Source organism: Aquila chrysaetos, chromosome 24, assembly GCF_900496995.4.
Source record: "Aquila chrysaetos chrysaetos chromosome 24, bAquChr1.4, whole genome shotgun sequence".
Lineage (NCBI taxonomy): Eukaryota > Metazoa > Chordata > Aves > Accipitriformes > Accipitridae > Aquila > Aquila chrysaetos.
In genome coordinates, this window is record NC_044027.1 from 9600723 (window position 1) to 9624274 (window position 23552).

Sequence of the window (23552 nt, forward strand, 5' to 3'; positions counted from 1 at the left end):
CTATCCTCCGTCCTTCAGCAGTAGGAATTTATAAAGCACATTATCAATGGTTGTCTTCCAAGATCACCATGCTTAGAGAGTGTTTGGGTAGTCTTGCAATCTTACCTCATTTGCAGTTTTAACCAAATTATTCCTGTGTTTTGAATCCTTGTGATAAAACATTATGTAGCAAATGAACACTATGTATACTTTAAATACATTTATTAAAAATAATCTAAAACATTCCCTACTTAAATGTAAGTATAAAAGTGATTAATCATCACATGGCTTAAAATAGCATTTTGCTGTGCAGAGTGGATGGTGCTGGAAACAAACAAGTTTTAGAGTCCCTTTATAAGTCCCTTCTCAGACTGGAATTATTTTTGTTTTGTTATTTGGGCAGCACCAGCCATACTCTCATTTCTTTAATCATGCGTATCCCTTCCTGAAGCATGCCAGCTCCTATCTTTGGTTTCAGCAGTGCCTGATAGGAAGACATGTGATTGTCCAATGACTAAACCAGCTCCGCTCTAATTGCTTTGGCATAGCCGAGGAGCTGCCTTATGCAAAGCTCTGAGACCTTCTCGGTGGTGCGAAGCACTGTCTTCTCTTGGTTAACTTCGTGTGAATTGTGGATGGTACCTTGCAGCGTGAGGCTGTAGGATAATGCTGAGCAGAGCTTTGAGAAGGAATGAGTGACAAAATGGAAGAAAATCTCCTCTGAGATTAGGTGGCCCCAGCTTCCCCTGCTCTATCTATCTCTGCTTTTGATTTCAGCAGTCAATTTATTGTACTTCCCTTTAAGGTGTAGTAGATTCCTTCCTTATGATTTTTAACAGCTGTAATTGTATGATCTGTTCTAACACTGCATTCACAGGAAGGTTTTGTCCAAGAGAAATCCAGTTCTGAGGCGTGCAACAGCATCATCTTTGTGCGCGCATGCTGAGTGTCATAGTGTCTTTCAGTCTGTGCCTGAGAATTTCCTCACGTTGGAAGACTTCCGTTGGATAAAGAGAAATGTTGTGTAGCTCTGCAAGGAAAGAGGCAGTTACTCCTTCATTGCAATTTGTGTTATCAGTGCAGGTTAACCAGTCATGCCACTAGACAGACAGAAATTGAAAGCTGCCTAAGTCTAGAGGGCAACTTATAAAGTAACAGAAGCTGAGCTAAGAAGCATTAAGCCTTGAACAAATGTTTCTGTAAAGCATTATTTCGAAGCATCCAAACTGCAAATATCCATCTTTTCTCAGTAGTTGGAAGTTTTTTTGGAGGGGGCTGGGTAGCAATGATTTCCAACTGGAAATACATATTAGCAAGAGTTAATTATAGCCTTACAACCATACGCTGTGTTTGGATGCTTGGCCACAACTGCTTCTTCCTGGGAGGATCCACAATGATTGTAGCAGAAGCTGAGAACTTCCTCCCTGAGGGCCTGGGGTGGGTAATGGCCCTTGTGTCTCTCTAAAAGCTTAAAATTAGCAAGCACTGGGCCAGATCCTCCTTTTTACTACCCGTGGCTGTGAGGTGGCACTCCTGCACTTATCACGTGTGCCCTCATCCCTCTTCTGCATCAGAGCCAGGGAGCAGAAGCACTTACGTTGGACTGCTATTTCTGACATTGTAAGGGAGGTTTCCATTTTCTCTTAAACTTGCTCTCTAACAACCCTTGTAACGTAGGTGTCTCCTGATTCCCAGCAGTGCTGTTTGTGGGGTAGCCCTGGTTACCAGCAACCCCCGTGATTGCTGCTACAGATGTCAGCCAAAGGCGCTCCACGAGAAGAGATCAGCCTGTGCAAGTTCTTCCAGGAAAGCATGCAGAAATCCAGGACAGGGGGCTTGAAAGATATTTCTCAAGAAATACATTTATTTTCCTCTGAAATTACCCATCCTTCTGGGAGAGCACCAGGCTCTGGAATTTTTGTCTCCCATGCCAGAAGCACAAAATGCTCTTGCAAGTCATCTCAGCTGGAGGTTCAGGTGTGAGGAATCAGGAAAAACTTGTTATCAAGTCCTGTTTCAGACTTGAATAATGCTCTGTCTCCAAAATAAATGGAACAATATCTGAGAAATGCAGGCTTTATTATTGCATGATGGATCTTGGTTTAGTTTCCTTCATGCACGTGTTTTGCATGAAAATGAAAGGAAGCGTCAGATAGACTCCTTTCCCCATTCCCCTATTTTTGCTTAAAATGTGGTTGACGCACTGAGATCTGCAATCATCAGAATATCTTTAGCATGGAGAGGCACCCCTAATACTCTCGTAGTCACACTTTATTCATCCGCCTTCCTATGGCATTTATACCAGATGGGTTGTAATACTTGTGCAGCACTTGTTAGCCTTCCCAATTCCACCATCTTTGCAGAGCTGCTTAAGAGATTAAACTCACTAGAAAAAAAAACCCCTTCTTGGCAGTTCAGAATTTCATATTGAACAGCACAGAAACTTACACTAGAAGTACAGACTGAGCAGAGGGGGAGTGCTTCTCACTCATACTTGATAGCTGGAGTCCAAACCCTTGTTTGGCTTGAGTTTAAGGGACATCAAACCTGTGCTAAAGAAGGCCCAGACACCTTGTCCCACAAGCAAAGAGGCTGGCTGGATGGGAAAGCAGATTTACCTCTTCAGTCTTGATTCAGCTTTGCTGATTGACAGAGCTGTTGTTCTCTGGGCATAAGTTCAATTTATTCAAACAAGTCCTCCTCCTTCCCCTTTGCAGGCTACCCTTTCACTAGACACCATGGAGACCTCCCAAAACTATCTCCCAGAAACTCCTATGCAGTTGGGAGGTCACCTTCCCTTTCAGTTTTTCCAGCTAGTGCGATGTGAGCACAGACATGGCTGAAACAAAAATGAGAACTTCCCCTGCCAGGAGCAAGGCTTGTTGGTTTGGTCTAGCGCCATTGAATAAACTTGTAAAGCACTTACGTAGTCAGCTGTTCTTTTTGTATATCGTCCTCCTTCTTATGTACCACACTCCTCACTGCTATTTTACACTGCAGTATCTCAAGCAACTTCTGGGGTCTTCTTGAAGATCTACCTTTCAGGATCTTTTGCTCCTGTCGGTAATGCCGCAAAGCTTTGTGTTCTCCTCTTTGACTGTAGGCAGCTTTGGGTCTCAGCAGCATTGTTCTGCATCTCCTGCTGAAATGACCCATAGCCTCATCACCATGAGGCACAAATTGAATGTCATTTAGTCAAGAGGTCATGACTCATGTTCTTCCCAATTTGTCCTAGGCTGTGGTGTCTCAGGAACTGAGATGCTGCCTGCTAGTCTTAGGTTGGGGTTAGAGGGAACTGAGGAGTTGCATACTCATCCATGGTGAATATGATTATGGAAGACTTGCTCTGTGCAGTGGATGAACACCACCTTGAGTAGAAACAGTTGGGTGAAATGCAAGAATGGCTGTACTGGGTGAGATCAAAGTCTTTCTAGCTTAGTGCCACGTCTCCAGGGGAGGCAGCAGGTATCTAGCGACCGGCGTAAGAACTGAATATATAAAAGGTCAGTCTTCCCTTCACATTGTCCCCCAGCAATAAACAGCCTAGGGATCTCTTTAGATGAGAGTTATCAGACCGCCACACTTGATCTGAAAGAAAAACAGATATCAGAAAGGTGAACTCTAGTTTGAGTGATGAGGTTTCTGTGCTGCTCTGTATGCTGGACAGTCTTCTGGAACAAGTATTTCTTGCTATTAAAAAAAGGAAATAAGGATTTTTGTCTGCCTTGGTTCTGAATGAAGTGTTTGCATAAGAAACAAATTTATGAACTTAAACACAGGGCTGACGGGTTTTTCTCCATCGATGCAGGCATTTGTGTCTGCAGCTCTGTTAAGACACAGAGGTTGTTGCCTTGGTTTGTGTTGGGCAAGGGTTTTAGTTTAAATGCAAGGTTACAGATTTAGTAAAATTGGGACCTCCTCTGTTGCAGGATCTGTGGATTCCTTACTTCACTATCACAACCGACATCACTGCCTCTGCAATGAGGGTCCACACGGATGGTGAGTGTGCAGGTGGCCTTCTCCAGCACCAGGTCTTAAATAATGATGTGAGACTTCATTGTTACCCCTTGTTCCTGGAATTTTTCTTGCCTTTAAATTTGTCTTTCATTTTGTTTCTCTCTTCTCTGTTATTTGCTGAGCACCAAACTGTGGTTGTACACAGATAACAGGGAACAGAGCTGTTGGGAAGAAATTAAATGAGGTGCTCTATTTACTGTTTAGAGAGAAAATGGGTCCATTGACACCATTCTGTTTCCTTAAAACATCTCGTGAAGTGCAGGTGTTTTAGCTATAAATCAGACTTAATGCAACCAAAACGTTTTAATATACAAATTCCCCATAAATGAAGCGGTTCTCCCAATAAAGAGATTCCTGTGCCTGAAGCAGAGGCTGGGTTGGGTTCTTACTTGTGTCCAGTCCTCTTTATTTCTCTGGTGGAAAACTGTGGTGTACTTTACTGACTGAACAGAGGAGAAAGATCTGAGGTGTCTGCTCTGCTGTCAGGACGTGGTGGCAGCCCTGTGGGACATTTGCTTTAGCTTTTGTCTATTTGGGGTAATGGTGCAGTGACTCAGGCTTCAGTGAAGACGGTACAAGCCTACCAGGTGCCCCAGATATTTCCTTGGGTGGCTGAAGCCTTCGCTGCCATGTCTTTGATGTTTTGTCTTTTGAGCTGGCTCAGGTAAGGCTCTCCATTCCTGCTGTTAGGGCGTGGGTTACAGAACTGCTAAATTACACTGACATCAGGGCTTTGTTGATCAAGGACGACCAAGGGAGCTAAAACAAGCAGAAAAAGGATACAAAACCTTTCGTAGAGGGCTTTTATTCCTGTTCTGCAGCAGGTTAAGCCAATTGAGGTCAGGAAACTCACTCCATCCAGCTACTCGTCCCTGTGGCAGTTTAATGTAAGGTTAGAAATCAGCTGGAGAATGGTTATGGTTGTCTCCAGAATTCACTGAAAGGAGAGGAGGGAAGTTTCCAGCTGCTGCAATTTCCCATCTTGGTTTCATCTGTGGGGTGTAACACAAGAAGTCAGCATTTTTCTTGGGTGGAATTTCCAACTCGACTAAAACTATTAATAATAAAACCCAAATCTGCCAGTATTGACCTGTGCTAAACAGTAGGAGTGCTTAGGTTATAATTAGAAACAGAGCTGTTATATATTTTTAAAAGAAAAGAAAAAAATAAATTCTCAGTTTGCTGAAGAGTTGCTCTTTGAAGCACCAAGTAGTCAATTATTGAGAAGTGAGCTAACACTGCAAGTCTTACTTATTTTTGATAATATAAAGATTCGCTTCTCAGACAAGACTCTTGGCCTCTTTGTAAATGCAGTGTCTTCCCAGTTCAGCTGATGCAAATGTTAAGGGAGAAATCATTAAATAAGAGCCTTAAAGCAGAATGTTTTACAGGAAACAGATCCAATCAATTTCTACTAGATTAAACTTTCGAACAGCTTAAAAGATTATAACTTTCTTCCTCACAGCACTATTAACAGAAATGTCCTAAGAGATAAGATCGCCACCATGCACTTGCACTGGTTGTACAAGTGTGAAGATGTTTGCTTATTACAGAGCAGGGAAAACAGAATTTTGGGGCTTCTACAACATATATTTTTCATGTTCAGCTCCTGCTAAAAGTCTGGTTTTTGTGGATCTCTGTAGAACATAATGGCTTTAGCTGCACTTCCATCTGCTTATTCTTTCTGCCTTTGTCCCCAGGAGAAGCCTTTTCCTTTCCTTAGCAGTGTAAGCTCAACGAAGCACTAAAGATGATCCCCGCAGTCAGGCATATGCTGAAATTTCCTTGAAGGCAATAAATATGAGGCATGGGCTTAAAACTGTGGTTTCTAAGGCCTTTGCCTGGTAGTGTGTCTGAATAGCCTTCCCCTTCCCCCCCGCCCCAGCCAGGATTACGGTATAGAAAATAATAAACTGCTTTAATAACTTTCTAACAGTATTCACAGGAGAGCCTCTATGTCCCGATTATTTTAATCAATGCAAAAGCCTGCCCCACCTCTGTGGCAGTAATTAATGCTGTTGCCATTCCCTCCCTCTCACTCCTGCAGGCTCTCTGTGGAGATATGTCCGTGCCAGCATGTCTCTCTCTGGGTATATGCCTCCTCTCTGTGACCCAAAGGATGGGCATCTCTTGATGGATGGAGGCTATATCAACAACCTTCCAGGTAGGTGCACAGATCAGTTGGGAAGAAGTTACCAAGATCACAGCCCATCAAACAGTCTGCAAAACTTGGTCCTCTTTTTTTTTTTTTTTTTTCGTCCCCAAAAAAGAAACAAGGAGAAAGACTGCAGACACTTTTAATCTCGTGATGATTACCAGGAGTCATTGTTCTCAGCTTCCTAGGTGTTTGCTTTATCATGGCTTTATTAAGACTACTTTTTGTTAGGAAGTGTTTCCTAATAGACGTATTCTGAACATATAATTCCAAGCTAATTTTGAATTCATTTTAGTGCTTACTGAAATGAAAGAGCAGAAATTAAACTGCAAACATATAGTCTATCTTCAAGTTTCTTTTCAAAAAGTACCAGTTGAATACGAAATAATTCTTAGAAAGCAACAGCATTAACTCTTCATTGTTCACACTGGTGTGACCCAGAGCCCGAAGGGTTCAGCTGACAGGCATTGGTGTCTTGGTTAGCTGCTAGCACCTGGCAGAGGTGGAATCATGTGGTGTTCAAAAGAGTGATGTGGAGTTTGGGGTGTTCTGAGGACTGAAGCCAAAAGGGTCCAGGGCATGTGAGTTCACCTGCGTGTGTTTGGGATGTGTTTTGTGTCAGGGTTGTCATCATAGTCAGAAAGCAGTGGAAGATGGGTGGCTCAGGAGGGCAGCCAAGATAGAAGAGAGATGCGTGGTGTCATTGCATTTTGTGACTATAATTGTGTACAAATAAAGAGGAAGGAATCTAAGTTAGAGACTCCACATCTGAGCAACCTAAGTCATTTACATGTTCCAGACAGACCCAGACTATATTTTTGCATCAGGGCTGTATTTGCCTAAAAACCAGAAATGGAAGTAACACAAAATAGACCCCCAAAACCTGCATCTAACATTCTCTGTTTGTGTCTGTAAGCAAAAGTATGAATTGCAAACCAGAGCACCTTTTCCACCTGCACATAAGTGTCTAAATTAAGCATCTAAATTGGCTCTTCAGAGCTGTGGTTTTCCTACGCATAGCTATTCTGGAAACTGCAACTATCTTGGACTCTGGGGATGTGCAAGAAATATAAATTAATTCTGTGAGGTACCTGTCCTTCTCTTCCCTCCCTTGGCACTTCCCTAAATCCTCACCCGTATCCAAAGGCTGCAGCTAGTCCTTTCACTGACCTTGAAGTAGGAAATGTTGCCTCCTTTCTTTCCCACTTCCAAATATGAATCTTTCTCTTGGATCCCAAAGCTTTTCGTAGACTGAAATACTCCCAGTCTGGTTTCTGTGCTGCTCCTTTCCTTTATTACCTTCTATCTGCAGAGTTGACCCCTGCATTGCTGACTCTTCTCTTTAAGGATCTCTCTACAGGTCCCCTAGATTTTTTTGTTCTCATGAGAACTGCTGCACGAGGTAGAATTAATGTGGGTTTAATGTGCTCTTTCACATTATACCTAATATGGTGTAACTATGGCCTCGAGCTCTGTGTCTCACCTCCTCTCCCCTGCTCCCTGCCATATAGTTTTGCTGCTGCCTTCACATGGCTTCTGGTGACAGTGTGGCCTCAGAGAGAGTCAGGTCATCCCACCGATCCAGGGCAAAACATACCCCATAAGCAATGTTTACCAGCAGTTCAGCAATGGGAACTCACCCTGAGGTTATGCAGGGGCTCGGTCAGTGCACCCTGGGATCTCTCTGTTAAAATGGAGCAGGTATGGTAGGAGCCTCCCTGAGGGGAGAGTGGTCTCTCGGCAGAGTTGCTGCAAGTGCTTATACCTGAGGCTGTTCAGACACACTCATGGTAGGTGTAATGTCAGGTTGTATACTCCCTAGCAGTACATACGTAAGCTTTAGCTTAGGGTTGGCAGCACTGGTACTGATACCACCTTCTTTACCACCAGCTGATGTTGCGAGGTCCATGGGTGCAAAGGTGGTGATCGCGATCGATGTGGGGAGCCGGGATGAGACAGACCTCACCAACTACGGCGACTGCTTGTCTGGCTGGTGGCTGCTCTGGAAGAGGTGGAATCCACTGGCTGAGAAAGTCAAGGTATTGTAGATTTATATTAAAATGGCAGCTGTTTTTATGCACAGAGCAGGAAGCTTCCCTTGTTCATTCAGCGAGCAAGCCTGGTTGACAGACCATCATGTTTCTTGGGTTTGAGCTCTTAGTCATGGACAAAGACAGCTGTGCAGTGCCCTGACACCAAAGGAAAGGCAGTGACATGGGAGACGGTAGAGCCTCAGTCTGGGAAGGGGGTGGTAGAATTGTTAGAGCAAAGAAACGTTTTCTTAGAGGTGTATTAAGTTTTGATAAAGTCAGAATTTATGAATTTTACAGATAAAAGTAGTAACTTTGTCCAATTCTGTGTTTCTATCCTGTATGTCACTGAACTGTTGATTTAGGGAGATTTTAGCACTAGGCAGAAACTAACATTACTACTACTGATAAACACGGGGCTGCAGAGCACAATTTATTTTTTTCTCTTGTTGCATGCAGTCAGGCCAACTCTGTTACTTATTCTTCTGTATTTCCTAAATTATCTGGCTCTGCAGCTGTCCCCCAAGTGAATGCTGTTTTTTGTTCTTCCCTCCCAGCTACAATTAAGTGAATGCTGTTTTTTCTTCTTCCCTCCCAGCTACAATTAACACACTCCCATGTTGGAATTGGAGGCAAAAAACTTGTTTGTGCTTCCCAAAGTTGGGGAAAATACTACAAACTCTGGGTACTGCTCTGTAATCTAAAGTGATAACTCTGTGATAACTCCCTTCCCTGAAAAGGTCTGGTCTCCCTGAGAAGTGGCCTTTTGGAGTTAGGGCAGCTGTGGAATGCCCTGCTGTGCCTTGGCAGAGTTGACCATGCTGCTCCCAGCATATGTACTGGGAGTGTTTGGTGGGGGAAAATGGAAGACCCTTATGAACATCACTGATTTCTGCCTTGAAGGATCACTGCCCCTCTCACCTCAGCACAGATCTGTCTCTTAAGGTACCACTATATCCCAGAATGAAAGACTCAGTTCAACGTTCAACTGCAGAAATATGTTGGAGGGCAATTCCCTTTCTGCTGTTGATTATGGAGACTCCTTGGCTAGCTGTCCATGCTGCCTGCGAAACAGATGGAGGTGCTGATGTGTGAAGGCTTCAGCAGGCTTCTGTGTGCTCTTGGCAAAAAAAAAAAAGATCGATAACTTGCTTTTTCTCCATTGTGAATACAGAACATATTCTGAAATTAAATTTCTGAACTAATAATGATTGGTGTGTCTGGCCTGTTTGGCAGGTGCTGAATATGGCAGAGATCCAGACGCGGCTTGCATACGTGTGCTGTGTGCGGCAGCTGGAGATGGTGAAGAACAGTGATTACTGCGAGTATATCCGGCCGCCCATTGACCGATACGGTACCCTGGACTTTGGGAAATTTGATGAAATATGTGTAAGTGCATCCTGAGGAAAGCAGTTCCCCAGTATTGCTGTTCCACAGAAATCTGCTGGTTTGTGGTGCTAATTAGTGCCTAAGATGTTGGAGAGTAAGAGAAGTCAGCTGGCACAGAGTGAATAATTGACGCTAAATAATGCTGTGGAATGATATCATGCCTGTGAGATTGGATTAACAGCAGAAATTGAGTTAGTAATCTTTATTATATAATGACCTGTGAATGGATCAGTTGCCTCGCTCTGTTTCATGGCGGTTCTTGCTCAGCTGCTTGGTAAAAACTCTTGGGTGTCTGAGCTGCTTCGGGCAGTTGGGGTTTGTCAAATGGTGTCATTTCTCTCCCTTCATTATGTAGCTTGTTGTTGCATGAAAGATTTGAAGCTGTCTGTAGGGGAGGCCATGAATCACTGAAATGGAGGGCAACACGCTAAAATATCTGGCTCGGTTAACATTTCAACACTTCTATTAATAAAACATATCATCCATAATTCCTCTGCACCTGATAGAGTATCAGGAAAATGGCACCAATGTCAGTGGAAGGACGTTGTAAAAAGGGTAGTACCAGGTTACACATCTCTGGGGTTTAGTTTTGTTTGTTTATGTATCAGAAACCAGCATGGGAAGAACTGACTCCAGATGTGCACTTGTATTGTCTTAGTGACATAATTTGGCATTGGTTGAGGTAATGATACCAATGCTGGCTCATTGTCTCTTGTCAAGGAAGTTATTTTACTGTCTCTTTCCATTCTTTGCCCGCTTCAGCCATGCAAGCATCTTCCATCCAGGTGTTTCTGCATAGCTTTGCTCTTCTAGGCTGGAAACTGCTCCCCAGCCCCCCAGATTTTTCTTTAAGTTGATCTCCTTTATAGATGTAGTGAGAACCTACAACATTCATTAGGCTGCAGATTGATTTCTCTGATACTGTCTTATAAATACTAAACAAAACCAGTAATTAAGCCCTGCAGATTCACATTTGAGTGAGTCCTTAAGACCAAACAGCAGCTATTCCAAGCCACCAGCTGTTTTCCCCAATATAAATATTTTCTCTGGGATATTTAGTGTCTCATAGCTCCTGGGCCAACAGTGCTGTCTGCCAATGGTGGATCTAAGACTTTGCTGATAAATAATATTCTTCGCTAGATGGAGTGCCCTGGCCGTTTTGAAAACCTTGATGAACGGGTCTGGGTAGTTCATCACAGTAACAGATAGTAAGCTGTCAAATCATTGTTCTGTCTCTGTCTAATTTGGTGTCGTTAGAGATCTACAGACACCAGGCAAATTTTTCTCAGTGGAATAAAACTTGAGAAAAGTGCAGTTTCTCAAAGATGTCACTTTCTGTGAGCAAGTTCTTGGCACGAGACGCTGCAGGTATGATTGGGCAGCACCCTCCTGGATTTTCATTCCCTGCAGCGTAGCTAAATAACTTCTGTCCACAGGGAAGCTTTAAACTGTGCTGACCTTAAAGGAAAGGGCAATCTAGGCATTCCTTTATCATTATAGGCTATGAAGTAGTGGGGTTTTTCATTTCAGCTATGTACCTGGATTTTCCAGAAAACAGAAATGGGCACCATATAACCATTCCACATGTTCAAAAGACTAAAAATCCCTTCTTTTTGTCAAAACCCCTCTTCTGTATCAGCTTAGAGCAGTAAGTTGGTTGCATGTCATTTCCCAAAGCTCAGGTTCTCGCAGCTACTTTGGATCAATCTGACCCAGTTGTAGATCTGTCAGGTCCCTTTTCCTCCTGAGTAATCACATCCACCCTGGGCTGAGAAGCTATGATAGATTACAAGAGGTGAATTCCAGCCTGAGTGCCCTCTGTGCTTTGAACCCTGGTCCAAAAACCAAAGAGAGACAATACCAGCTCAGCCAGGGCTGCTTCCAGCACTTGGGGTTGCCACACAACCCTGAGGTTTGGTGCGTGCTGCCAGCGCGAGAGCTGGAAATAGGATCCAGGACTCCTGACACCTGTTACCCTGTCCTTTTGATTTGATTTTTCAACACCATTTCTACTGTCTTGTTAGAAAAAGAGTAAGACTTGGAGCAATCAGTTTATTTTTTCCGGTTGTTTCCATGGAAAGGACACAGTGCCATGTTATTATTCCAAACACAAATTACTTCATGCTTTTAAATTAGAGGAACATGGAGTTTGTGGGTTTGGTGTTGTCCATGTGCCCTCATTTCTGGTCCAGCAAATGGACTCTTGCATGTTCAATGCTATTTGGCTTAACTCATTGCAAGAGATTTTGGAAATGGGTGCCCTACGGTAACTTTTCTTTGCCAGACTTGAGCCAAAGGGGGAAAAGACACAAATTAATTAATACCTTCTTCCCAAGAAAGAGCCAGTACTGGAAAGGTGTATACATATGCATCCTAAGCTTCTCTTTATATGGCGCTATTCTGTGAGCAGCCTGCTTGAAGCCACTGCTATAAAAATAGGTGTCAGGTGGCACTTTTCATTGCGTACTGTGGGGCCAAAGGTCAAGTTAGCATTAGGACTTAAAATAGCACCTTGTTTGCTTAATTGTTCCCCTAATTCTTAGGCTGAACAGTTTACGTAGCTAAGGCTGGACGGTAGCAAAAGTACATCCTAGCTTTGGGGTAGACCTCTGGATTTCCTACTGATTTGCAAAAGATGTGACATAATGGTTTTTTAGCTATTAATTACTTTTTCCCCCAACTCTCTTTTTTCCAGGAAGTGGGATATCAGCACGGGAAAACAGTATTTAATGTCTGGTGCAGGAGTGGGGTCCTTGACAAGATGCTAAGAGACAGGCAAGAGACCTGCAAATCCAAAACTGATGTAAGTGTTCGGTTTAAATGCACTATTCTGCAAGAACTACTTCATGCACGCCACTTTGCGTACCGCTCAGAAACTGGGCAGGGGTATGAAGGAGAACGATCGATTGCCTCAAGTCCTTATTGTGAGCATGCAGGTATTAGTTAAAACTGTATTTTAGGCAAGAAAAGGTATGATCAGTTTTTCAGAAACGTCTTTCCTTGAACCATAGCCTTGATGAATGAGGTCCTGCATTTGAATCATCAGACACAAGTGTGGCCAAAGTGTGCTCTGCTGGAGCCCAAGCTCCGATGTCTGCCTATCCATCCCTGATACCTGGTGCGTGCCCATGCAGAGATCCATCCGTATCCTCAGCAAATACGATGGGGTCTCTGAAACCCTGGGAACTGATGTAGCACTCTGTAGGGTGGCTTTCCTGTTGCTGTTTCGTTCTAACAGGTTCTTGATACCGTGTTTGTAACCTGGAATTGTTCACAACACAAAAGTCCTCAAAGGCAGGCAGGATGCTCACCAGTAGCCAGCATTTTGAGACCTGTAGCTGATGTGTACATGTTTACACACCCACCTTTCTTGTCTCCTTCACCGTGTGTGTCAGCAGTCTTGAGGGCGCTAAATGCTGCTGGCTGAGCTGCCTTCTGCACCGAACACTGGAGTGGAGGCTGTGACTGTGCCCCAGCAGGTCCTGTGAGAGAGGATGGTCCGTGGTTTCAGGTGATGGGCCGCTTTTGTACCCATTGCTTGTATGCACCTGTGGACTTCCTCCCTGAGTAATGCTAGGTAGGAATGAGTAAACTTCTAAGAATTATTTTTCATTTATTCTTGTACCACAAACTTTAGGTGGTGCCTTGATTTTGTTCTTCCTACCAGAAACTGGTCTGCCAGCGCAGTGGCTCTCTCCCGCAAGCTGCCCAGTGCTCATCACACGGAACATGAATCAGGATCACTGGCATTGAGCTCTGCCATTGCTGGCTTTCAGGATGTGACTCACATAGTTCTTAGATGCTTCCAGAAACCCTGAATTAAACCCTTGCTGGAGATGTGTTTTTAGCCAAGAGTTAAAAATCCCTGCAAAGCCATAGATTTCTTCCTTTGTTGCTTTTCTTCCTCACTCCTCTATTAGAAAAGGCATTTCGTAGAGCCATCATTAAGGCTCCTCAGAAGCATGTGGTGCTGTCGAGGTACTGGGTTTCACATACCTTGTTCTGCCCACTTCAGCACATCTGAGCAGTTAATGTACAGTTTGGTAAATGCCTGATTATGGTAAATCTACAGGCTACGTAGTGTTGCTGTGTGGTTACAGGCCTGTTAAGATTTCTTCTTAAAAGTAGGATAAAACACTTTTGGGTTTACAGTTTAAGGATTGAGGTCAGCTTCTAGAGTTGGTGGGCTGACTGAATTTCTTGGCAGGGAAGTTTCAGTTGTTTTTAAGAAACACTTACCACCTTTTTGAGGACTTGAGTACAATATTATAATATATTGGCTTATTATCCTTACCCTCCTTTCAATTCCTCTGATTTAAAACCCAAGTGTTACAAAAGGCTTCATGTTTTACCCAGTAATTCATCTTTATTGTCTTTTAGAGATAGGGAAATGAGCAGTAATACTTTAAGTGATTGCCAAAATGTATTCTAACTGTAGTGAGCCTCACTAAGGAAAGTCAATAGAGGTGAAAAATGACACTGAGGATTTGCAGCTCTTCCTGAGATCGGTGGTGGAGCACTTTCGGTAGGAGGGAGATGGTGTGAGCAAGGGGAGAGGAAGGGCAGTACTTGCAGGGATGGACATTAGCCCAGCAACAAGGGGTGGATGACTCCCACATCTGAGCTCATTGTCCTAGACCCCCATTTGTTACCGGAGAGACATGAGCCTCCATAGGGCATGAGTCACTTGATGAAATGGAAATGGCTCCATTGGGATAAGATGAATGGCACCCTCAGCTCTGGCCATGTAAAGGGAGCCAGGGGGACTAACACTGATGACTTCCTATCATCAGACGAATCCCACCCAAGCTGCCTGGCAGGGTGAGTGGCCATGGGAGGACCACAGAGGGACAGAGCTTTATGGGAAAGTAGCTGATGATCCGAGTAGCCTGAGGAGCTCTAAAACTCATCAGCTTGTTCTTACTGGGAAGATGACCTGGACTAGGAGATACATTAGTCTGAGCTGCAGATGATGGGTCCCCATTCTGCCTCTGACACCTTGTGTTCAGACTAGTTATAAGCTGGTATGTGTTTGGTTTTGTATATTAATAGTCATAAGGAGAAGTTAAGGGAGAGAAAATTGTGTGTGTCTCAGAAATGGTTACATGTCCTATTTCATCCTCTTAACTTTTATCACCAACAGGTAACAAGCTCAAACATATTCATTGCCTTAACAAGTGCTTCTTTTAAAGAAGTCTTCTTTTAAAATTGCCTGTTATATTCAGGCTAATATTTCAGTTAAATCATGATACTACAGCTGTGCATCAAGCAGCATGTTGAACATTTATCACAATCTACCCTGGTTTTTATGGCCCTTCAGCTGCCCTGGAGATCAAACATGTCACGTACTCGTTGTAGACATAGCCCGTCATTGCATTTCCGTGCATGCACTTGATAACATGGAAGAAAGTGCTGCTTGCTGAGACACCAAGATTATGGAAGTAATGCGTTCAGGAGAGTGAGTCGACAGACTGCCTGGGTTATGGAGCGGGAACCATCAGCTTTGTGCGTTCCCCCCGAACTGACGCTAAGGCTCAGTTCCAGCCTGTACTCTTGAGGACCAAGGAGGTCTTCTGTTCTTCCTCCGAAAACTCTGGAATCCAGTAAAAACCAAGATTTTTTTCATCTGTCTTTTGTTTCAGTAGATTTTTTTCTACAAAATAACAAGTATTGCAGGCTCCCACTGGGGTGTTGGTTTGGTTTTTTTCTTAGTCCATTAGAGTCACTTAAGTCCTTTAGCTCTGCTATCTTCCGAGGATAACAGCTGATATTTTTAACTTTCCTTTCATTAGTAAAAGCTTTGATGCTCTATATGTTTTAGTTCTTCAGCTATTTCTGGAGCATTCAACATCTGAGAGAGCTGAGCGTGGTTTCTTATCTTGTTTCCGTGTCCTAAGCATTGAATTTTTACTTAAAAACTCCAGATATTTAATCATTTAGATACTTTTCCTTTGCTTTCATCATTCAATCACTGTTTATCTTGTCTCAAAAATGCAAATAACTGAAGACACAAACAACAGGAACCTTACATAAACTTCACTTGAACAACCCTTACTCTTCCCCAGCACAGAATAATGCAATACTGTTAATTGGATCTCCTCGGGGAAGTTTTGTCTACTGAAGTGTTATTCATAGTCAAAGCTAAATATAATCTAGCAGACTACAATAGTAACTGTCTTTCTCTAATTTATTTAATAAAGATTGTGCCAAAGAGAATACTTTCCTCCTTGGAAAAAAAAAGTTATCAGCAGAAAGGTTTTAGAGTAGGTTTCAAATTAATGTGAGACGCTTCTTTGCCTTGTGTTAACTGATGGATGTGTGGTTTCGTCCTTAAAAGTAGTAAGAGGAAGTGCTTAAACATTAAATTCCTGTTTGCAAAGCATCAGACGAGCATAGGAAGACACCTGGTTTCCAAGCGGCATTCCAGCCTTAGTGCTAAGACTTTGGGGTGCAGCTGCCTCACCAAGCATCCCCTAACAGGCTTACATGCAGGATCATCTGTATGTCAGTGACCGTAACAGATGCTCCCGTGGGTACGGTCACACTTAACAATTGCCTTCATGGTCATCTGTCCTCACAACTTCTCTGCGGGAGCACATGAGCTGATGGTGGTTTTCCTGAAGCACCTTCTGGCGATGGTTGCTGCAGGATTTTGTTCAGGAGTTCATACAGTGCCCTGGACTTTCATCCCTTCCAAAGCTGGTCCCTGTCTGCTCTGTGCTCCCACAGACAGCCTGGCACATGTCTGCCTGAGTGCTCTGTGCAACCGCTTTGTCCGTGTGGTAAGAGTCCATGTTTTTAGAGTACAGGCGATTGCCTCAAACGTTGCTGTGTCTGCATGGTGGCCAGAGTTTGCACATATCCCTCGCTTAGTCATATGGCACAAAATGAAGACGTAGATGCTTTTTTTTCCCTGTCCTGGGCAACAACCTTCTGCAAACGCTTCAGTGGGGCCATTCATGTCGGATGTTCAAAATGAGACCGGACTGACTCACCCTTCTTGATGGTTCCTTAATGGTCACACTGAGCTTCCTGACTTCTGTATATTTTAAAGTGTGTGTCCTAAGCTACTGCTGTTTCATTTCATACAGGTATTTTTTAATTCCCTCTGGGCTTTTCTCTGTCCACTGCTCCCCACCAGCTGTTTGTCCTGGATCCGCACCTTACTTTAGCTGTACTAAATTACATCAAAAGTTAGTTACAGATTAAAGGTCAACTGAGAGCAATCTGCTGCAGCTGTAATGGGCTTCTGCTGTGACCCCCACGGAGGCTGTATGATTCATAGTATCGGTGCTCTTGCCAGAAGAGCAAAGAACTGCTCATAAAACCCCTGTGTTAGGCAACTGCCCTGTCTGGAAGCACGTGGACGGGTCTGGGCCTTTAGAAAGATGACTGTCACAGCAATTCCCGACAGCCCAATGCCGATAACATGCCCCCTGCCAGCTCTTCCCTGTCTCTCTCCTCTGGGGGTGTGTGCTATTGTACTAATTAAAATCACTGGTTTTAAAACAAGGCAAGGGGTGTTGGTGGTGACCTTGTGCCCTGGCCCTGAGGAGGCAGGTGGGGCCGCTCACGGCATGGCATGAAGAAAGACCAAAATGGTTCTTAAATGCCAAAGTTGGGTTTTATTAGAGGAGAAACTGGAGCAGGCAACTCCGCAAAATAGAGAACACTCAATCCACTGCTTGGTTGAGACAGAGTAAAAATAGAAAGGGTTCATTGAAAAGAGGAATTACGTACCTCAGGCTATTACTCGCTGCAGCACCTCCAGCTCCATGGCTTGCTGGGGTCTCTGGGTGGCTCCTGGTCACCCCAGTGCCTGGGCTGCTGCCCACCTGTCTGTGCAGCCTCCCATGGCATCAGGCTGCAGGCTCAGGGCTGGACCACATGCAGTGTCCCACCTGGGCACTGGGGCCTCTTCTCCTTCTCCCAAGGGAAGGCAAAAGCTCCCTGGGGGCTGCACCTGGTGCAGCCGGCCTTTTTTATAAAGTAACAGTGATGGAGAACAAACAAGTAAAATGAGCACTGTCTGTCATGGAGTCCAGACCCTCTGGTTCTTGTCTTTGTGGTCTTTTCTATAGTTTGCTAAATTTTTAATAAGGCTTCTTGTTGCATGGATGGAGAAGGAGCCATTAGAGGTTGTCCCACTGTTTGCACATGGGAGTCCCATCTCTACATCAGGAGAGTTGCTCTGAGAATTTCTCACTGATGAGTAATGGCTTTTGAGGGGGCAATCGTGGAGAATTTGTGTGTCTGGAGCTTTGTCTGTTCAATATTGCTTTTATACAGTCTTGGCTTGTTTGAATTTTTTGTGTGTATTTGTTAACATACCCAAAACTTACCACTGTGTTTCAGAACGTGACCTGTCCCACCACCTCTTTTACGGACCTGGCAGAAATCGTGTCCAGGATCGAGCCCGTGAAAGCACCTGTGGCAGATGGTGAGTGGGGTGATCCAGCCAGCACTGTGGAAGTGTTGGGAAGGGCAGTGAGGCAGGGATGGCTGCTCACTTCTCCTGTGTGCCTTTTCTAACTGCTTTCTTTTACCACCCCATGCTCTAAGCTGTGACAGTTCAGGGCTGGCTGCCAGGTCTGGTGTCAGCTGAACAAAGCCAGCAGTGGTGGGCTGTCTCTCTGCTTCACCCAGAGCCTCTGCCTGCAGGTGTGCCCGAGCTTGCCCCAGGCTAGACCCTCCGCATCCCTCTCCCGCTTCCTCCTCCAGGAGAGGCTGGGAGTCAGATGTTCTTGCCATGGCAAGACATCTGCTGTCAGCCTGTTACCAGTGTGGTCCAGCGTGACTTCCCAGTGGGAGCAATTCCTAGTCAAGTTAGTCTCATCTAGTGAAATAACGAATGTGGCAACTCCTGCAAAGATGAGATTTCATCCCTCTTGTGCTGGCCCGTGTCCTTGTGATGGCTTTGCTCTTTGGTCCATGTCCTTTTGAGATGGGAGGAGGCTGATTTAAAGCTTTGGCTGAAGGATTTTTTCCCTGCTGTCGTGAGTAGGATCTGGAGTGACTCACTGGCTCCATTGCTTTCTGTACGCTCCTGTTATGGGGAGCGCTAGTGAACTAAGGAGGAACAGGTAATGGCTCTCCCGCACTCGAGTGCCTTGTACCTCAGCCGTGCCCTGCGGAGCAGTTCCCTCTACGTGCCATAACCGAAGCTTACTTAACAAAAAGGATCAGAGCTTTGCAGGCCTGAAATCTCTGAGCATTTCATCAGTGCTAGAGCTCTTTATAAACAGTCTCTCCCTTTCTCCCGATTCTTGTTCTTGCAGAGGGAAATCTAAAGTTAGCAGTCCTCCCATCTGTGACTGTTTGTAGAGATGTCCCTGTGGTAATTTGAAATGCTAATTGCAATCATATGCCTTATGAAGAAAATATTAATCAAATGTGGTTGAAACAGCCATTGTGAATAAGAATGAAAAGTTCATGTAACATGGTTAGTTAAGGCATAGGCATTGAGACCTGCTAAGATTTAACCAGTGTACTGGGACAGATCTTCCTCCTTTATATAGTTTCTGATTATTTGTCCCCATTAGGAAGATCTGCTTTCTGCTGGGTGAGGCCGTGAACATGAGCGTAACAAAGGGACACGTCTTTCAGAAAGTAGATATGGCAGATCTGGGGCTAAGGAGGGACTGTGCTACCTAGGACGGGATGGGCAGGTGCCACGTGCTCCTTGTGGATGCTGAAATCTGTTGGTTGTAGAGAGTCCAGAGGAGGGGGGAGGATGGCAGGAGAGACTTGTGCGTGAGAGTGCCATGTCTTGAAGGACCCTTTATATTCATGTTGGGGGTGACTCCATGCGCTGCCTGCAGGGACCTGGCCCATTTTTCAGAGGGCAGTCGTTGTAAAGCCATTCCTCTGAACATGACATCACCTTGGTGCCTCCGGGATGGCATTGTTTTTGCTGAAGAGGTATCCGGAGCTATGTGGGAAGCGGTCTGTACCGAGGCGAGCTCAGATGGAGGGTGACACCTCCCTGGCAGTGGCCTTGCAGCTGTCAGATGGTTCCTTGCGCATGGTGGCGAGCCTTTGCATTTATCTGCTTGTGACGGTGGTGAAGATGGTCTGACTGCTTTTGTCCCATGTAGGTAAGAAGACAGGGTGCTTCTTGGTAGCCTGGCTGTGAAGTGGCACTGTCAAAGAGCGTGAAACCTTTTTTGTGCCTGGAAATCCCTTCCTGAGTGAGATCTCGGAGCACAGGGATTTAGAAAGGCTCTGCCTGTCCTGAGAGCACACTGCAAGTCTCAGGCTGGGTGGAGAAATTATGTCAATAATTTTGTTCTAAAGAAACAAAATGACAATGATCATGTTCTGATTGACTGGGAGAAGGAGAAAGTGTCAGTATGAAGGCTGAAAGGCCCTGACGGGCAGAGGCTGGTCGAGCCTCCAGGTCAGAAGCCGTATCTTCTTGGGGGAAAGAGCAGTGTAGTTTCTTATCCAATCTCGAGTAAACTGAGAGCAATGATTGAAACTATTTAAAAAAAAAAAAAAACAAAAAACGGGGGGGTGAGCAGAGGGAAGCCAGGCGAAGCCCTGCACTGGACCCAGGGTACCTGTACTGCCAGTAAGCAGGTGGGGAAGTGTCTGTAGGAGAACAGGAGCTCATTTTCACAGCTGAGCCACTGCAGTATTTGTGGCCGTGTTTCTGTTCTGCATCCAAACACTTCCTCAGTTGGGATTTTCTGTCTTTGTTCAGCTGTAATTGCATTTTACGCAGCCGAGGCCATGGCCAGGGGAGCACAGATGCCATCCTCCAAGGGTGGCTCAGCTGCATCCCTGGTCATGCTCCCACCTGTAAGGGATTTCTGAGGACCAAAGTTGTGCAGGCTCTTTGGTGATTTCCCACAGCAGGTTTCATGTCTCATTTTTCAAAGCAGTGATGCTTTGGGCTGTCCTCACGGCCAAGTCTCACAGTGTGAGGTGAGGTAGCACGCTTGCTGCACATGATGGCTGAAGGAGATCAAGTCACGTAGCAGAGCAATTGTAGCAACAGTCATTTGGATAAAAAGATTTGGGAAACAGAAGGGTTAATCGTGGTGTCAAATGACTGGTTTTGCAATACAGCTGAAGCCAGAGACATGCCAAAACCTCTCAAGGGACACAATTATTGGGCACTAGGTTGCCCTCAGCATCTTTGCTGCTTAAAAAGTACTTTTATCAAGAAGCACTAATGCCCCTTAGGTTGTGAGGAGCTACCACGTTCCCTGATTTACATTGAAGCCTGTCAGCGTTACCGGAACAGAAACCCTCTAGCCACACAGCACTGATTTTCTTCAAATACGGTGTGTTACCTGCAGAAATCAGGCTATAAAAGAAATGCTTAAAGCTACAGAATCACAAAGCAGATCTTTGGCATGAGAACTGGTCATGTGCTCTTCCTGCAGTGAACATACTCCCTCCACTAACGGTAGGCTTGGGTACCCTTCCCTGGTGTAATGTCCTCTTCACTGGCTCATTTTCGAGCTGCAGTGTTTGGGTGTTGGTGTGTCGAGCAGGGCAACGAGGCCTTAGTCCTGCTTGATGCTTCTGGAAGTTTTTGTAGTGTAAAGCAGCGGTCGCCCCTTGAGCCCCAGACGCTCAGCGTTGAGTGGGCAATGGAAGGTGATGTTTAGGGACAGCAGGGCCACCTTCTTTTCTCCTTTCCCCTCTTGTTGTCCAGCACCCAGAGTTACTCTGTGAAGGATGTGAGAAGGGACACTCCTCTCTTGTTTTTTGTATAATGACCTGTTAAATGCTGAATAATGCTTGGAAAATCAAGGATTTTGGTTTTGATGGTAGTCAGTTTTATTGGAGCTGTAAACTTCAAACTATTGTTTGTGCTGTCTGTTGCTGTTCAGATGGGTTTCCAGTTTCTCTGGTGTGTTTTATCAAAGATTGATTATCAGTAGTGTTTTTAGTATAAACCAACAATAATTCTCTGATCCACAGTAAAAAAAAAATTAAAAAATAAAAAAAAAAAGACCAAATGTCTTTAATCCTAATGTTCTAGCAGTTGGTTGTAGTTATCATGTTAGAAGTAAATGCTGTGGAACAGACTGTGCTGTTGTCTTCAGTGTGGAGCAGATGCTATTGACTGTTCCGAAAAGAAATACTTAATCAAGAATCCAGTTTAAACACAAGCCACTTTCTTCACTAGTGGGCTGAAAAACAGGTATTGCTTCAGCCACTCAAAGCACACGTGAGTTAATTTGTGAAAGTGGCAGAAAAACTAGTGTCACACAAAAATTATTTTCTGCCATTTTAACATCTTTAACTTGCATTCTGAAAAACTGCGTGCCACAGACGCCACACCAAAAGGAAGGTGGCCATCTGCCACTTGCTTTGCTTTGCTGCCTGCATGCCTTGGTTTCATGCTTGGTTGGGATGGGGCTCTGCAGTGGCTGCTGGTGCGTTGTGTGGTGTCCTGGGGCCGATGACGGGCGTCTGCCCTGGCACACTCGTTGAGTGTTGAGTTGATGTGGGAGAAAGTCAGGCCTGTTAGCAGGTGACTCTCCTGCTGTCTGTTTTACAGACCCTAAAGTGATCTCCAGGTGCTGGAAGAGCCATTGGCTCTGCACTGATGTATCTTGTTCCTTGGGAGCAGGCTTCGGTGCTGGGGACTGGGGGCTTGGTCACGTGTCCTGCTGCTGACTGCTGTGCCTCGGTGTGCAGAGCTCTTGAGCTTCCCTAAATTATGTTTATCTGCTGGATTACCAGAGAGAGCAGGTGATGGGCCCCTGTGGAGAGGAAGGGAGCGTAAAAGTCACCCTCCCCTGTGGATCAGAGGTTGTGAGACATGTAATTATCATCTCTGCACCAGGAAGAGCTCAGTCTATGCCTGGAAGTCCCTGTTTCCAGTGAGTCTGTGACCACTGTGTCCAGGGGAGTTTGGATTGGTAGCTCACAGACATATCTTCTGAAGGTATTCTACAGGTCTTGTCTGGTCTGATGGGTGGGAGACAGCAGCTATTCTGTGAAGAGCATTCACCACGGAGCATCTCCCCATTGCCAGTGTCTGTGTCCCATCAGGCTGGGCAGCCTGGGCCCATCAGGATAACACGGACAGTTTGCTGCTCTTGCTGCAGACTCTTTAGATTCTGGAGGGCTCCAGGACACCAGTTCACATACAGGACACAGTTTATTTTGTGATCTGGCTAGAGAGCTGATATCTGTGCTTGAGTAGTCCCAGTCTACTGAGCTGCAGAGAGTTGGCCAGCAGTCACTCTGCCCTGTACCAGTGCTCAATGGAGACAGCTATCATTCCTCTTCCCGTTTTTTCTCTCTCTCTGAATGCTAGTTAAAACCAGTGTTTTTTCTCTCTTCTCTCTTTAGATGAGTCAGACTACCAGACTGAGTACGAGGAAGAAATTCTGGACAACCAGAAGGATGACTATATCAATTTCATAAGCAACCAGGTTGAAGAAGACTCTGACTCGGTATGAACTGCCCTGGACACAGGCAGTGCCTGTGTTGTTGCCGAGTCCTGTGTGAATGGTGTGCGGCGGGGGTGAGGTGGGGGTGTCAGGAAGGATGCTGAGAGAAGCACCTGGAGGGGACTTGCTGAGGAGGACTGTGCAGAAATAAGTTTGCTTTTCATGTAGTACAGACACTAAATGATGCATGCTCACCCTGTTCAGGTCAGTCATCTACAGTGGTGCTGTGTGGTAAAACCTGGCCACGCAGCTCCATGGGTTTGCCCGTGAGGTGGGTCAGGGCTGGAGAGCGTACAGAGCTGCTTCGTCTGGCTCGGAGGAGAGAAAGCGAAGAGACGATGTGGCTGCTGTCTGCAGCTGCCTGCTAGGTGGTTATGGAGAAGACGGCAGGAGAGATTCACAGCAAAAAGAAAAGAGGTGACAGATACAACTTGTGCTAAAGGAAATCCTCACTGGGTGTAGAGGGAAATATTTCCCAGTAAGCATGTCTGAGAACTGTAATAAGCTGTGCAGGGAGATGGTGGAAACTCCATCCTTGCAGGTACTTGAAAACCAAATAGA

General features: G+C 45.0%; 1 protein-coding gene across 8 annotated transcripts in view; it reads left to right on the forward strand.

Annotated features, from left to right (window-relative positions):
* Positions 1-23552, forward strand: part of PNPLA7 (patatin like phospholipase domain containing 7) — a 132041-nt gene that overhangs the window by 107111 nt on the left and 1378 nt on the right. For all 8 annotated transcript variants that reach the window (XM_029999837.2, XM_029999839.2, XM_029999835.2 and 5 more), the window contains 7 exons: positions 3909-3978; positions 6044-6160; positions 8042-8190; positions 9418-9570; positions 12266-12373; positions 17926-18010; positions 22891-22994. In XM_029999837.2, coding sequence (XP_029855697.1) covers positions 3909-3978; positions 6044-6160; positions 8042-8190; positions 9418-9570; positions 12266-12373; positions 17926-18010; positions 22891-22994 — 786 coding nt within the window. The remainder of the gene's footprint in view (positions 1-3908; positions 3979-6043; positions 6161-8041; positions 8191-9417; positions 9571-12265; positions 12374-17925; positions 18011-22890; positions 22995-23552) is intronic.